This window comes from Physella acuta, unplaced genomic scaffold (genome assembly GCF_028476545.2).
Source record: "Physella acuta isolate Inbredline_101_S28 unplaced genomic scaffold, ASM2847654v3 ptg000456l, whole genome shotgun sequence".
NCBI classification, from domain to species: Eukaryota; Metazoa; Mollusca; class Gastropoda; family Physidae; genus Physella; species Physella acuta.
Genome location: NW_026731975.1, coordinates 174,429 through 192,574, shown reverse-complemented (window position 1 = coordinate 192,574; position 18,146 = coordinate 174,429). Strand labels below are relative to the sequence as shown.

Below are 18,146 nucleotides of genomic sequence, written 5' to 3'. Positions count from 1 at the left end.
CAGTGAATTTCTAGCCAATCATCGCTCGCTAAACTCCTCGCGAAGTGTGTTTGTGGGCTGGATCGACCCCGATTGGGGTCGCGCAGCAGTAGTACTGTAACTCGGATGCTACGAGCTGTGTTATTATGGTGGACAGAATGTGTTCGGAACTTGGATGAATAAGTTGCGCATTCTCATGGAAAATGCTTCTTGCTAGTCTTCCGAGGATTGTTTTCCTCTTTGGTTATATAACTTTTTCTAACGCCTATTTAAATTTATACTTAAGTACACAGGAAACTTTTCGTTTGCTAGGTAAGTCGGCACATTTTCGATCATTTTTTGTTGATTGGTTCGTTTCGTATACTTTTTTAAACTCTTCCTTTGAAGTTCAAGACTAGAGAAGCTAGGCTGTTTTATTTTTAGTTTTCACTCGACCTAGAATCTAGGTAGATTCTAGTCTAGATCTAGATCTAGAATCTCAAGATCTAATCTAGATCTAGATCTAGCATAGAACTTCTGGCACTCAGGTTTCCATTCAGTACGGCAAACGTGTAGATTCTCGATTCCTCTATCTATTCCATAGGCCATAAAAAAAGGCCCCTACCTAGCCCTGGAACTAATTTACTAATTTTAAAGTAGAGTCTAGAATCTAAATCTTGATCTTAATCAGTAATAATCAGTCTTAATCGTATTTTAAATTTTAAGATGAAGTCATGATATGATAATAATAAATAATTCTACAAGTTACAAGTCAAGTATTAGGCCCTAAGTATTAAAAATTAAAATAAATAATAATCTTCGATTCTAGACTAGGGAGACTGACTAGCTAGACTAATAGCAGATTCTAGAGAGTAGAGGTTTTAGAATTCTAGATTTAGAAAATCTAGTTCAGCTGCTAATTCACAGTTCTATAAATTATTGCTAGTGTAGATCTACATATAGATTAGATCTATATGCCTAGATCTAGTCTAAATTCTATCGGTGACTCAAAACTAGACAACGCGACTCCAGATCTAGCAGACTGTATTCCAGCTTAAATTTTTTATTTAACTATTCCTAGGCCCTTAGCAGCTATAAGTATCTGTATGTTGACATTGTTATTATTAAATCAAGCAGATATTCCTATTTTAAAAGTTAAAAAGAGGTCTTCTTTTAAAATTAAAATGAGTTTACCCCCCCCCCCCCCCCCTCCTCATCATCGCAAAAAGTGATGATCTCCATGATTTTAGACTGGAGCCTACCACCATTCTCAATGTTGGAGCTTTTGATTTTAGAATGTTGATTTCTTTATAATAATATAGGCTTACAGAACTTTGTCAACATTTTGTGTATCGATCAATTTCTAAAACAAGTCTTTTTAAAAACATGAAATAACGGCTAAAATTTAGTTCCTTGCACTTGCATTACTTTTTCAAATGCAAGCGTGAGTCACATTTCCTGAAGCCCCCTTGTCACATAATTCCAATTCCACCACCTCCTAGGAATGTGACACCATTTATGAATTAGTCAACACACTTAATATTAGTTTTATAGATACATAGTTCAATGGTTAACTCTAACTTAACTCTAACTTAATCCCTGTTTCTATCATGTTAATACATGTTTAAAGTCACTTATACATAAATCACCTTTACAAGTATATATTATAAATATTAAAAATAAAACAGACCTAGTAATAACTACCATGTTCGTTCTATTTTTTCACATTTAAAAGATTTTTTATATCCTCTAACGTCTTAACCAGAAATAGCTATTTCTTTCAGCATTATACTTTGCAATTAAGCAACAGAAACTGCAAACACTTAATCCTACTCGTAAACCTACATTTAGTCCATAAATAATTGTAGGAAAAGGTAATCCTTTAAAAATAGAAGATTGAATAAATATATGTAAAGCAAAATCAGCTTTTGATTTGTGCCGTTACAGTACTCATCATACACTAACTGTTGTTTTAGTGTCTTTTAACATTACCTGTTCAATTCACATTGCTTATCTCTTCTGATAATACTCCAAAAGTCAAACCCTAAAGGCAGATGCTGGAAATTACTGTTCATTATGATGATTTAAAAAAATTCTTTTTACTATGACTCTTTTTACTCTCCTCAAGAAAAAAACCCCAAACAAACAAAAGAGTATCAAAATTTCCTTCAAGTTTTTACTAATTTTACTATTTTACTAGTATGATGATGGTTGCTTTGTTTAACTACTTACTTACAGTTGTTTTTGTTGACAATGCTCCTAAAATGTATACTGTGGAAAATAATATTATAAGCAAGAAACAGAATAAAATACAATTGTAATGCTCTTAACACATGCACTTCCAGTATGATGATGGCTGCTTTGTTTAACTACTTACAGTTGTTGACAATACCCCTAAATGTATACAGTAGAAAATAATTGTATAAACAACAAGGAATAAAAAAAAAAACTATTTTATTGCTCTTCACATATGTACTTCTGAAGTAGCATCAAGAAAAACAGCGACCTCCATCATACAGAGCCTCTCTAGTCCTGTTAGAAAAAACTGGATCTTATTCCTGTTTTTTTTTTCTTTCTTTTTTCTTGCTAATTAAGTGTCACAAAAAGCCCAGCAATTTTAATTTCACCGGCTTTAGCAAAATCAATGTAACACCTGAGTTTCCAGCATTAGAGACGAAAATCAAATTTAGTCATTATAGTCTAAGGTCAGGGGTCGACGTGGTCGAGTCGGTAAAGCTCATGGTTGCTAAACCGAAAAGTCTCGAGTTCGAACCCTCGGGCAGATGAGGCTCGTTAGCTGGGGACAGCCACTCTTCTAGGAGAGACAACTCCAAAAATCAAACAACTGCTGCCTTGTAGCTTGTTCTTGGTTGGGCAAAGGCTATGGAAGCAAATCCAAAAAGAAAAGCAGGCTGAAATCGGAGTCAATGGCCTCAATGGCGCATAACCAGTTGACACGTAACGCTTAATTGTGTTGAAGGCGTGGTCGAGTCGGCAAAAAGCTCATGGTTGATAAATTCGAACAAAGTCTCGAGTTCAAACCCACTGGCAGATAAATCTCGATCCCCATTCAACACTAATAATTAAGAACGAGGAAGAAGAAGAAGTCTAAGGTCTTTAAACACAAACTATTTTAGTAATGAGCAACTTTAATGTGAACACACATTTAGTCCTTCTATTCCGAGTTGTTCTTTGTTTTCATATAAATGCCCTAGTGATGATTTCAATTTATTTGGAAAAATAAAAAAAATAAACTAAGACTGGGCTACTCATACGTTGCACATATTAAAAACAAAAAGGGGGGGGGGGGGGGGGCAACGACGCTGCGCTTCTCAAGACGTCAATTTGAGAGATCACCGACCTATAAGCTGCTAATTAAAGAAGACGAAAAGCTATTTAGGAGGCGGGCGAATTTCTGCAGAAACACCAAGCCAAACGTGGCAATATTAATTTTCGTCCCCGGCTTGGATGTCCCCCGGCTGACGCGGGGTATGCGGAGGGCTGTTTGGATTTCATTAACCGCTCTAGACGGGCGAGAGACTTCCCCCCAGACAGTCCGTCCGAAATTCGCATTGTCCTTCACACGCGACGTTCCCGCTATCCTTTTTTTGGCTTTGTTTCGGCCCCCAGAATTTTACTCTCGTTTATTTTAAATTATTTAACCGTGGTGCTGTTTTTTTTACCCAGTTATGGCTCATTCGAAATCTGGGTCCCTCGTCGGCTCAAGTAATATTTTCTTTGATGACATTTTAAGAAAATTCAGCATAAAAATAGTATTCGTATTTATGGCTTTGAGGATTACTATAGAAAGTATTGAATCCTTTTTGCTGGTGTCGTTGACCTACCCTAGCCCTGATCCTTACTGTCTTGAGGCCCGATGACAGCATTAGAAATACGGTAGGGCGTATCGAATCAATGTTTTTACTGGTATCGTTTACACTACCTTAGTCATCGACCTAGTTTATATTTATAAACACCTAAGAGATATATTAAAAACGAGAAAGGGAATTTATTGCGAGGCAGCTAACATAGAAGTAGATACAAAACAACCCGTACTAGCCTACACCTGACGAGAAATTCACATCCCCAACACTAAACTTCACCTACATATGTTTTACCAACATTCACCTAAATGTATTTTATCAACACTATTTTAACATCTAAGACAACCTTTGCGGTGCGTGTATCCTTTTAAAAATATCTCATTAATAACCTTATCAACATTGCAGATGTTTTTTAAAAGTCGGTTTACACCAGCGATGCCCAGCCACGGCGACTTTTCATGCAGCTCGTTAATTACTGGCTGCATCGGCTCATCTGTTTTAAAAGTCTCCGCATAATGTGTCTTTGATCATAGATTCTGGTACCGCAATGTAGGGTAACTCTTGGCCCACTTATACCATTGTTGTATCTTAATGTTAACAGCTAGCGTTTAACATTAACCTCTGACCGGTGTATTGTATTCTAATTACTGTATCACTTTACTTATTGTTTCATGGATAGACAGAATCTCTTTAGATAAACACTTATATCCCTTGACGAATGGCGTTACTAAAATTTTCGGCTCCCGGTGCGGATAATTAATATTGTCTTCCCATACTCCCATACAAGTAAATTGTTAATAAGGACTGACTCGTTTTTTTTTTTGGCGCCCTGGGCGAATTTTCTGTACTCTTTTCATATTAGTTGGTACATTTTTAATAAGAGGGGGTTTCCAGTTTTGCCACCCAGGTACCTATATATTTTTACTTAAAAATATTGACACCCGGGGCGATTCGTGTCCTCCGCCCCACCTTAAGTACGCCACTGCCACTACCCTTGGTCTCTCCTTTCCTTTATTCTCTACCTTCTTTATTCCTAAAACACAAACAGGAGAGAGAGAGAGAGAAAAAAAAACTAGCCCGATGGTTAAAATATTAGCAGTAAAGAAAAACATACGGTTGGGGTTATGTTATTCCTGACTAGGGGATAATTGTTTTATCACCGCTGGGCCGCCCCATCAGTACTGCCTGGGTGTTACGGTAAACACTGTTACAGGCGTGTTAGAAAATTTTAAAATTAGCGCTGCTGTGGTGAGGCACCAAGTTTATTATGTGTCATAATGAATTATTGTTATTATATAGACTGGGGGAACATGCTGGGGTTTCTTGTTAAAAACTGGCGAGGAACGGTGCGAAATGGTTAAGTAAGCATATACAAGGTAGCTGATGTTAATGAATTGTATTGCACATGATACAGTTATCAAAAACAATAACATAAAAATCAATGAAATTATGTTATCATAAATACATAATGAAAAGGTGTAGTTTATCTTGATCCAATGGATGTATAGCCGCTTTTGCTATAATTTTTAATCAGAAAAACAAGATCATAATAATATTTTTTTTGTTTATTCTTGTCTTTAAGACATAATTTGCTTGTTTACAAAAAAAAAAAAAAAAAGACAACGAAAAAAAAAAGAAAAAAAACAACGTATATCACATTTAAAAAGTAAGGGTTTACATGTCATATAAAAAAAAATGCCGGCTCTCTACTCAAAAGGACGGTTTTTATTTCAAGTGCTGTGTATGCATGTAGCATGCTTACATTTTATTGAAGATAAAACGTACGAATAATAGTCGTTATACATTATATGTATATTTATTTTCTTTATTTTTCCTCTATGATTTGTTATTGATCTAAACTAAGTAGGCCCTATCAGTATTTTCTACTACCAGTCTAGTTTTTTTTAGTAACTCCAGCTGAGTGTCATGACAGGATAATTGTAACGCGCCACAGCTATCTCCTCGTTATTCCGTGCTTGATGTAGCTATCCCACGGTTGTCTTCCCCTCGTCCGACCCCCCCCCCCCCCCTTTACTCCGGACCCCCCACCCCCACTACTGGCTTCGCGTGTTTCGGACAAATTGGATCAAGCCTGACCCATCACCTCATCTATTTCTGCTGCAGTTTCGTTAGCAGACTTTAATACAGCGGTTAATATGATTTCTCTGAGGAAAGGGACGGGAGCCGAGAGTCTCTCCCCGGTAGCGTCATGGTGTACCCCCGCGCCTGCCCTCGCGGTTTTCATGACGCCAAATGAGGCACACGGGCGAGTGCTGCTAACATTTGATGTATGGCACTCCCCAACCCGGCCCTCTGACATTCTCTCGGTCTTGGTCGCAGATACAATAAACTTGTATAAATAAAGAGTAAGCACACGATTTCACGCTCGTGTATTTTTCAACACAAGATACCCTAACATTGAGAAATAAAAAAATAAAAAAAAACAACACCGGGTTCGTATTTCACGAAACAATGTTCTGTTGCAGAAATAAATGCAGAGTTGATTGGTAAGAACCGAGTCAACCTTTAGAAATGCACGCGTCCTGAAATAGTCCTGAATGGAACAATGTATAATGTGGTGAGAACAAAGTTTGATTGGCGCGTGTCACACTGATGACGCACAGTGCTTTTCGGTGTTGCGCCTATTGAACGCACGAATTCCCGTCCAGCGCTGGTACTTATTAAACTAATTCTTTCCGGGTAGAATAAAATACAAGAGTCGAGGGGCACACATTCATCATTGTGTCAAAACTCCAGTAATGAACCCCAATAATCAATCGTCATGCACCCGATTGACGTAAACATTGATGTTTTCTCTTAATGGCGCTACTGTGGAGGCTGAAAATGGCGCTCGTTTCACGTTTTGTCTCAAATAGCTTATTATCATGTTTTTTCTTTTTGTTTAGTACCTTTATATAATATGCTATTGATATAATTGATATTTAAAAACATGTTTTGTATGAGTTATTTTAACATCTTAAATATTGACTTTTTAATGTATTTTGAAACCGCATACTGTAGTGTATTGATTAGCTTTAAAAATGTTGCCTAAATATTGACATATTCAAGACTTTAAAACCATATGGATTGTGTGGGTTGGCTTTACCTAAGTTATTAACATTTTAGATATTTTGCCAAATTTTGTGTTTTATATTTCAAGCTGCTTACTATATTATCGACTTAATTTTAATATTGAGGCGATTATTTCACCATCTTATTTATATTAATGTAATCTTGTAATCGCCTTAATAAAATAAATGTAAAGCAAATTTCATATTATCACAGCTATTTAATATAACAATAAAATACACTGATAAAGAAATATTCGATATATGCATAACAAGAGGTCATTCCCTGCCATGGCGTGGAGCCAATTGGACATGACCACTACAAGTGGTTGACACTTTCTCCCGATAAGGGTAACAAAGCGCTACAACTCTTGATTGTATCTCTGACCGCACTCGTGGTATTTATTCTGCCGATACCCGTTATCTAGGCTATCGCTAAATCTTATTGAAAAACCTTATCGCCCGGTGACTTATACAATAACACACTCACCTGGTCGGACAGGATGTGTGTTCATAAGTCACGCACGCAACTGCCAGGTCTACAGTACGCCAGTATACCGCAGGTTAACGAATTATCATACGGTCAATTGGTCAAAGTTCAATCACTACCGAATTTTTTTTCTCCCGTCACGGAGTGTCGTATCCGACTTCTGCCGCCTGATTAAAATGCGTAGCCATGCATATCTGCTATAGTTTGTGACGTTGCATACTGTACACGTTTTCTTTTTTTTTTCTGGCGAGAAATATGATTCATATCGCACAGCGGGAACACAGGGACGTTATTAGAAATTTAACTCTAGAGTTTGTTAGCTACTTTAAAAAAAAAAAAAAAAAATCCTCAGCATGTAAAATAGAAGCTTGTTACTGATCGTCATTAAGGCAAATCATATGTTTGTTTTGATTGTATCTCTGACATATCCGCAATCCTTAACGTTGTCTGGAATTTGTTAAGCGATGTAACAAAAACATGTACCATATAGGCCATTCTATGGGTTGTCACCAAAGCGAATCACAGCTTTGTTTTGATGGTATCTCTGACATGTCCGCGGTCTTGTACATTGTCTAAAATCTAATTCGAGAATTTGCTTAGTCTTGTAAAACAACTACAAAAACAAACAAAAACATGTAATATAAGGCCATTCTATGGGTTGTCATCAAAGCTAATCACAGCTTTGTTTTGTGGTATCTCTGACATATCCGCGGTCCTAAACATTGTCTAGAATCTAACTCAAAAATTTACTAAGTCTTGTAAAACAACAACAAAGAACAAAACAAACATGTAATATAAAGGCCATTCTACTTTCTATGGGTCGTCACCGAGTCGATTCACATCGTTGTTATGATGGTATCTCTTGAAATATCCGCAACCTTAAACCTTGTCAGAAAATTAGCTCTAGCCCTACCATCGATACCAGCGGAGTAATAAACCTCGACATGAGACCGACAACAATCACCCAAGGACTGATATACATCCCTGTAACAAAATGCAATTTAACTACTGAGAAAATGTCAGTAAAAGGGCATCGACTTTTCTATCCTTAGTATAGGCTAATATTAGCAGTTATATATATATATATATATATATATATATATATATATATATATATATATATATATATATATATATATATATATATATATAATTGTTTCTAGACGTATGCCGCTACTATTGAAAGTATAGTTTAGTAGCAGTGGTAGTATAGTACATATACAGCTAACATTGGAAGTATAGGCTAATAGGGTAGTACAGTATTGAAAGCATAGTTTAATAGCAGTGGGTAGTAACGCACCAATACTGCTAAAATTGGAAGGGTAGACTAATAGCAGTAGCATTATACTATTATTATAGCACACACTGTTTCTATGTTATATAGTTATATCCATACAACTAGCATTGACTTGCTGGTCGGCTGGGGTTTAATCTATCGGTGTCAAAAACGCCGGCGGAGGTGTCAGTCAGATCGTGTTCAAATCTTCACGCCCCAACAGGACGGCTGGACAGCCGTAACGAGCAGCGTGCGGGAGATCACCGGGCTGACGTAGATCGGAGTGGGCACACGGAACGTCTCCGGTTGGTTGCTCTGCGGTCCGTTTAGGCTTCAATACTCATATACGCCGTCGTTCAAATTAGCTCTCGCCTTTCTTACTTTATCGTGATCCTTTAAAATATATACATTTGGACGGGGAAATTTTAAAAGGTACTTCCAACCTTAGATTAAAATTTTCATTGTGCATTTTTCTCCCATCAAAGCTTGATGATCATCCCCGGCTTGATGGGAATTCACACGGCAAAATATTTTTATTTGATTAAAATGAAATCAACAATAGGCCTAGTACAGCTCCGTTCATGGGGGCCTATCGAGATATTTTACCTGGGGGCCCACCGGGATTTTCACTGTAGACCGGCTGGCCAGTCCACCTGTTTTGTATTAAAGGGTACGCTACTCACTTCTGATCACAAAGTCTACCTTCATTTATGGCTTTTGTGTACATAAAAAGCATTCAATTTATGTGGTCATTTGTCAAATCGTGGATACAACCAACAACATCAGACATCGAAATTCATCGTTGTATTGTAGGCCGTTGCGTAGAATTCATGTGGAGTGGATTAAAAATAAAACTCCTTTAAGTCTCTCATATTATTATTATTTTTTTTACATCTGTCACTGTCGTCTGTCCGAATATGGACCTCATTGTTAGTTTCATAACCACTGGGACACCAGCGCCATCTCCCGTCCGGGTGCCCTAATGATTTCTCTTGTTGGCCCGAGTCAGGGGAGCAAACCTGATTTATGCTGCGCCAGCTGCATACAAAACAGCCGGCCCCCGCCGCGATGAGTACCGTCTTTAGGTAAATCAGCTACACTTCTATACCCAGGGGCAGCCGACGCCCACACGTGTTTTGTGAACTGATTAGCGACAGCTATGAATTTTTTTAAGCTACTTTGATTTTTTTTAAACGAACTCCAACCCACGTTCGTTTATCGAATTTCAAATCTTTATAATAAAATTTCTTTTAGTTTGTCACAAAAGCACCAATTCCCCCCCTCTCCCCCTCCATTGTTGTTTAATACCACATGTCTCCACCCCCACGTCCCTTGGCTTTAAACTTGTCAGTTTTACTCTACAGCAATTAAATCGACATAATCTTATTTGGCCTGCGGTAAATGAAGTGTGAGGAAACACGTTTTTACCGTATCACACGTTTTTGCCGTATAATTTTATGGTCCATGAAATTTGATCACTTCGTCACCGCGTGACGTATTCTCTATTGACAAGTTTCTGATAGTGTATATATTTTTTTATTAATAAATAATGCTGTGCTAAACTTAATAAAATAACTATATAGTTAAAAATCGTGCCATGTAGTTTGGCAGTGTTAATGCTTTGTGTTCAAAGCAAAATCTGTTAAAACGTCCCACGTTACATTCTAATAATAAGCAACTTAAATAAATTTAAAAAAAAGCGGTTCTTAAAACGTTATAAAAAGTCACAAGACCAAGACGTTTTTTACCACCCCTAATCCGTTTATAATTACCGTTCATATTTTAGGTAGGAAATTTGATTTCCCAATTTTCGGGACGTTTAGTATTCATTCACCATTTTTTATCACTCCCCCTCCCCCTTTCTTCCCCCCCCCCCCCCTTTCCTTTATCCCCAAATAACGAACACGATAGAGCTGACACCGAGACCAATACACCCCATGTGACCTGATCCAATTAACCAAAAAAAAAAAAAAATGACAACTATCCTTTTTCTTCATTTCCATGACGAAACCTATCCTTTTTTTTTCGTAAGGAGAGACCCCGTCTTCTTTCGTGTTCGACAGCTATGAATAATAAAAAATAAAAATAACCCACAGGATATTGTTAGCCTGAGATCTTGGTCACTATGTCCGCGACACCTTGGGCGTTGTCGTACTCTATCAGACTGATCACTGTATCATTTTCTCCTTCAGCCTTGGCTTACCCACCCCGGTGTCTAAATATTCACCTAACGGTTTACGCTTACACCACGGGTCTATTTACGAGTAGAAACACAACACGGAGTTATATATTTTTTTTTATCATTCGATATCAGACATGTTTGGCTATGCAAAGTTTGTGCACGTTTCTTTTTGTCCGACTCGATATCACGTGACTATACATTACAGCCCCCATAAATCAAACCTTTCTGTACTGTGATATGGAAATAATGAAGAAAGCTTGAGTGTGCTTCTGACTGCGCTTTGAGTACCCTTTTGGGAGCACACAGCTTTTTGTATGTCTGCTGTAGAGACTTAGTTATTATATTGCGCTTGTTCCTCCCATTTTTTTTACGTGACGTATTTTTATGCTAAAATATTCCTGTTTGATTGCCTGTTGAGTTTTACAAGCCAAAATGGAGGCAGGTAGTCGAGTGTGCTGTTACATTTAGTTGCTGAATGTAAAAAAAAAAAAAAAGATGAAGGTACCAACGTCATTGAAAAAAATAAATAACGACCAGCGCATGGTGTGTGAAAGAAATGAAAAAAAAAGTTATTCAGAATAAATTTCTTGGTGTTATTTTTTTTTTTTAGATAGCGAATGTCAGAAAATTCACTTCCGCAAATACATTCTTTACTTGAAGTATTATAAAAACTGAAATTTTAAATTAAATTCTATAAAGGCATCTTAAATCTTTATTTAGCTTGATGGTTTGAATTTTTATTTTGTTTTTGTGAGAAACGTGTTTAAAAATCTGTATACCCGTTTGTCCTAGTTTCCCTCTCCTCCGCTTCTCCACCCAAAAGAATTAAATGAATTAAATTGAAACAAAAATAGTGACATGCAATACATTATTATTATAACTGTGTTAACGCTGGCATTTCAATCTTAAGTTCTTAAAACTCTGGTCGCTTTGTTTTCTCTCCCATGTTTAGTGTTGTAAGAGCAAATCCCCATAACCCCCGGCTTGCCTACGTGGATAAAAGTTATTTAGACGGCTTCCTTCTTAGCCGATGTTGACACAAATCCTAACCGCAAAAAAAAGTCATTTCCCTGTCGATTTTTCTAGCCAGATTTCAAGAAATTGATTAACGTTTTTTTCCTTATATTTGCCCATCAGATTATAAGCTTTACTGGATTATATATATAAAAAAAACGTACACCTTAGATATATTATTTTATTTTTCATCCGGCAATAAAAGAAAAATAGCAACCGCCAAGTTTTAACGCGCTATAAATTGCTTAGAATCTCTTATGTGGGATTTAAGATACAAAATGGCAATATAAATGTGTTCCCTGTGTATTGTTTAAGTACCGAAATTTTGATGCAGGTATTTTAAATCATAAAGTACCATTATAAAGTCATTTCATATTTTAAATTGAAATGGACACATATTTAGATTTAGTACACACGGTTAGATATATAATATAGTACTTTCAATACAGCCAATTATTTTTTAGCGCAATTTCCATTCTGGAGAATTGCGTTTATTAACCCGTCATTTCTGGATGTATGAATGAATGGATGGATGGATGGATGGATGTGTGTCCGCAGCTTTAAGTCGTATCTCCTCCTCAACGAAGCAATATCGATGACTAGTTCCAAAAGCAATTATGTTAAGCAAGTTACGAGGATGAGCATAGGCCATAAAAATTCCGGGTTTCTTTCATGGATTTCCCGGAAAAGCCAAAAAACCTCGAAAAAAAAAGCAATTTTTGGCCCATATCTCGGCAACCAGACCACTTAGCGACTTGAAACATGTACCAATCGATTCCTGTCATAATTTAGAACAATATTGCCGAAGAAAGTTTTCAAACATATCCTTTCATTCGGTCACAAAATTTTTTTTTAATTAATTAAAATTTGGACCGAATTAGTAGGCATTTTATGCAACCACACCACACGCGTCATCACGTTCAATAGCTGCGCCATCACGTTCAATGGCTGCGACGTCACGTTCGGTAGCTGGGCGCGCAATGGTTTTTAGTCATGTTACACTATTGTAAATAAAACATGTAAAATAATGAAAAAAAATTAATAAAAAATGTTTTAATAACTAACCAATGGTTTTACTAACCCTGCTCTTGATTTACGCTACGACAGAGCTATTTTTAGATAACACAAGGAAATTGCGCTAAAATTGTCACTAGACTTTTTTTAATTACTTGTTTCTTCTATAATTTACAAAACAATTTCGTACGTATGTATAGAGTATAGAACATTGCTCTCTTTCTTAAAGGCTATGTTCTTATCAGCTGAAGTTCTCATTTCGTTAAGAGAAACATGTATGTTTTAAGTATGCGTAGCGGGCACAGGTATCTAAAATTGATCTTCGCAAATTTTATTTCGTGGGGCTTTTTTTTTTTTTTTGTTTAATGAAAATGTTGGGACGTTTCGACCCAGTCAAAGAACAAGTCGGTTAACTGCACCCAGTCTTATCCTTGCATTTAGGAATATTTACATGTAAACAAACTGCCGGAACACACATTACGAAACGTGTAGTAACAGGAATTTGGGCAATACACTCAAAACATTCGTTTATCAAGGCTAAGCCATGGTGAATAATTATATTGTTGAAAAAATAAAACCCAAACCTTTCTGATTATACGACTTGTATGAATTAATAACAAATAATAATCCGTCGATTATTATATTAAAGAGACCTCGAAGTGCACATTTTTGAAAAATCGTAGAGATAGGAGGGGTCGGCGTGGTGGAGTCGGTAAAGCACATGGTTGCTAAACCGAAAAATTCTCGAGTTCGAACCCTCGGGCGGAAATCTGCTCGATAGTTGGGGACAGAAACTCCAAAATCAAACAACTGCTGCCCTGTAGTTTGTTCATGGTTGGACAAAGGCTATGGAAGTAAATAATAAAAAAAAGAGGCTGAAATCGGAGTCAACGGCTTAAACTAGGCCACATAACCAGTTGACACGTATACTTAATTGTGTTGGAGGGAACCCCTTCCAACACTAGAATTAAGATACGAGGAAGAAGACAGAGAAAGAAATCCAGAAAACTTAACACAAAACATAATATCAGTGTATATTACATGTTGAGCATTATGTTTTTGAAGAAAAGTCCAACCGTATGACTTCCCCTGCATTGTGTTGATAACCCAATCCTCAGGCTTAAGCCCAGCACGTGATAGCACATAGAAATTGGCCACCGCGGGCATTTGGGCCAAGAGTTTATGTGGCCATACTGCCGCTGCACTGACAACATAAACCTTGATTGTAAAGATTGACACGTATGTCTGATTTATGTCCCCCAGCCATCGTAAGCTTGTATAGAGAGGGGTAGTTGTATAATGGAGCAACCGCATAAAAGTAATGGAGTCGCTGCATATTGTTAAACGTAAGGTTGTTTTAACCGAGGCTGTTTTAATGAAGTATAAAGATTCGCGTGTGGAGTAATTGTAAGGGGCGCGACGGGACACATAACTTAATTAATTGTGTCCCGAATCGGTGGCGCATTTTAATGAGGAAGCGGAACAGATAGGGGGGAAGGGGGACAAAGAGATTTTTTTTTTTTTTTTTTTTTTGGAAACGTGGTGTGGGAAGGGTGCAAGGGGTCGGAGTATTTTTTTCTCAAATTTGGTGCCTTAATTTTGATGACATCATTCAGCTTTTCTTATTGTTTAAATAGACATGGATAGTGATAGTTAATGATATGTATAACACGTCTTAGTGGTATTTGCAGAGTATATTTACTTATTATTTTAATTTAGGTGGAAACTTATTCTTATGTGAACTTTTAAAAACACTTTTTTTTGTTTCTTTATTTTGTTTCTTTATTTATTTTTGCTGTCGTTTTTTTAAAAAAATGCCTATTTTACAAAAAAAATAATAATTTAATAATTATACATTGTAGCTCGCATATTTAAATATTGCTATTTTAGTTATGTTTTGAAAATGTTAAGTCAATAGAACGTTCCCGAGTCCACCCAGCTGTGATGAGTACCTAACTCAGGTTAGGAAATGTAAAAGCGGCTGTGTAGTCTGACCACACTATCCCTTCACATGCTGAGGTCACAGAAACAGGTGAACTCTTCTTCTCTTACCCCATAGACCTTACATTTCGAAAAGGGAACAATACTTTTACTTGCATTCATAGTCAGTGAAATGTACAGAGAAAACAGCCCAAGAGTGTCACACATGAAAGTTGAACTCTGATCGCGGAGAGTGACACTGGAACCTCCATATTCACAAATCATTCTGTGCTCTCCGGCATATACAAAATGACAGCTTTAAATTATAGCGTAATAGGGTGTGTTTATTGCCCCAGTGTGCGTGCATACATGGGCGGTCACTTTTTTTTTACAACCTTTCATAGGGGTGGGGGGGGGCATAACAACGCCCTGTCTTCTTGTAGAGATTTAAAAATGTATTTAAAAAAAAAAAGATATGAACCAATTACTGGACAGGCCACCAGAGGCCATAAATCGAATAGACAATCAAGCGCCTATATTAGTTAAAGAAATATGCATTTATGCATCTACATGTTTATATATATCTATGTATGTATGCATGCGTGTCGGTGAGTTTAAAGATATATTTTATCGATATCACCGTGTTCACGCACAGACTGCACTGTTGTTCTCTGTAACGAGACAAGGCCCCAGAAAACTGGCGCCTGCAGTTGTCAATCATCTTGATTACACCGTTTTATTCAACTGTGATACGCCGCTGCTCACCGAATAATGCGAGGCGAACCGTCGGAACTACCCCGCGTGAGATAATCAAGGGCAGATTACAAACAGCATCTCTCTCGTCGGGTGGGAGTTATCGTTCTTCTTTCCCCGTGTAGGAAATGACGCAGGCGCACTGAGATGACCCGGTGCTGATTAGTTAATGTGTAAAGAGATGATTTTGAAAAGTAAAGTGCTCTTTATAACCTACATGTTAAAAAAAAATATTTTCCTGTTGATGTTTTATCAAGAATATTCTAGAAACAGCTAACGTTGGCACACAAAAAGGCGTACGATAAAAATACTACAATAACAATGTGTAATTGCGGTAATACAATTTTTAAAAAATGTTTTGCGAAAAAAAAATCACGCTAAGCTGATTAGCTTATAGTTCAAAATCGTGAGGAAAATAAATGTGTTGTTGCTTGATGAGAAAAAAATAGGAGAGAAAGGGGGGGGGGGGATGCTTTATGTTTTGTATTGACAAGGGCAGGATGCACGTGCATTGTGGGCTTATTAACTTTGTAATTACTGTAAACCCTTTACTGTATTGTTTTGTCCGTATAGCTTATTACCGTTGCAGTTACTGTAAACCTTCTATATAGGATATTATTAAAAACACCCGATATCAGGTTTGATAAATGGCTTATTACCATTAGAAGTGCTGTAAAACCCTATACTATATTGAAGATTCATAACATAGGGCTTATTGTCGTTATAATTACTGCAGACCATTTTATTTTGTTAGGATATTTACAAAATTTCGATACTGTATAAGTGGTAAGAAATGTTATTTCAACACTAGGGTCAACCTTTTTACCCTAACAATTACATGCCCCCCACAGCACCTAGTTGACTGGTTGCTCTCGTTAATTGCGAATCCACCACGGTGGCATAAATACTTTATCACAACGTCCGCGTGCACTTATTAAATGTTGGAAATGAGCGATAACTCCGACGGCAGGGGAAAATGAATCGAGAAAACAAATGTTCGCACCGAGTTCGATTGTCGTTCTTGAGGTGGTCTGCACTGGTTCGTATAACACCCCCCCCCCCACCCTCCTATAAGTTACAGCTGCTGTGGACGAAGGCATCGCACACAGCAGTGAGTACTGGGGGCGAGATTTCGTCTGAGCAGCCGGGGGTAGCTCTATTGACCTTGAATCATGCGTGACACATGAACGTACTCTTTTCCCACCACTCACCTTCAGCTTAAGTTTACTTTTCGAAAAAAAATATTTCAAACTTAATTTTTTAAACGTTTCTATTTCTAGCATGTTAAGTTTTGTTACCTAACTTAAAAACCCCAGTACGTTGTGTCGTATACAGTAAATATTTTGAGGCTGGCTTAAAAAACAACACGATAAAAAACAACTGCATAATTATTGCATTTACCAATCGGGCCGATCTATAAACAACCAGCTTCCATACGAGTATTTATTAACATACCCTTAGAAGTTAAAAACACCAATAATAAATGCAGTTTAAAAAAAAAACGTAACACTTTCCTACTAATCAATCATCTATATACAATCTCACTTCATGGAGTATCTTAGATACATTGGTATTAAATCAATTGTATTACCCTGAATTATGCTTTTTGATTATCGTTAATAAAGCTCTGTATCTATTAACCTTTTTAATGATGATTACTTTCTTCTACTTTAGACAGAAGAGTTATATGGATAGTAAAATCATATAAATCGACGTGTATTTTTAGGGTTGAGTTTAAATTTAACGAAGAATGATGATAGCACAAAAACACATTGGTTATATTGATAAGAGACGTACAACTAGAGTTTAATTATCTTATAAACTACGATTATTTGGTCAAAACGAAATGGTTAAAAATAAAGTAATTCAAAGTTAAGGTAATTAGATATTTTATTTTTTTAAATTTTACATTCCCTCTTATTTTCCCAAATAAGCAAATTTGTCAAGTTTTGTCCATTTTTAAAAATAATTTTGTTTCATATATTGTTCTACTTTACCTCCAACCTTCCATGAGTAATCTACATTTCTCCTTGTTGCTTAGAAGTAACCTACATAACCTCAACTTTCTTACAGTATACGTACTACTCAATGTAAGGTATTGATGTTTTGTTTATTTTTTTGACATCTGATACAGGACAGAACATGTGTGGTCGAGACGTTTCGTTATCCCTTAAAAATAGCATAACACATTGTTTTCACCGAAAGTCTGGCGCTAAATAACAAAACCGAGATTTAATCGATGTCACACGAGATGCAGGCCTCTTACGGAGTCTGCGATGTGGATGTACTGCATTTCATGAGGATAACCTCTCCTAAAAGCCGGCCTTTGATGCTGCTTGTTAGGGTTAGTGCACTCCCTGGGTAGGACTCGCATTTCAAAGCTCTCGCTTTACGCTCGGAGAACGATCTTGTCAATTGTGTCCAAGGTTTCTCCCATGCGCAGCTGTGTTTGTTCTGTACAGCCTGCTTGTGGAGATTCTTTAGCTATTACGTGGATTATTTCTATATCCTATAGCAGAGCTGCTAGGAGTGGTATGGAATACTCGTACACAATAGCCTTGGAAAAATAAATATGTTCCTTTGATGTTTTTATTTATACTTATAAACTGAGTTTATTTAAACAAAATCTGGGTTTGGTTTAAATCAT

At 36.8% G+C, this 18,146-nt stretch overlaps 1 protein-coding gene across 2 annotated transcripts in view; it reads left to right on the top strand.

Annotated features, from left to right (window-relative positions):
- The first annotated feature begins 96 nt into the window (after positions 1-96).
- Positions 97-18,146, top strand: part of LOC131943448 (tyrosine-protein kinase RYK-like) — an 83,518-nt gene continuing 65,468 nt past the window's right edge. For both annotated transcript variants that reach the window (XM_059303590.1, XM_059303589.1), the window contains exon 1: positions 97-291. In XM_059303590.1, the coding sequence (XP_059159573.1) occupies positions 183-291 (109 nt within the window). In that variant the 5' untranslated portion in view covers positions 97-182. The remainder of the gene's footprint in view (positions 292-18,146) is intronic.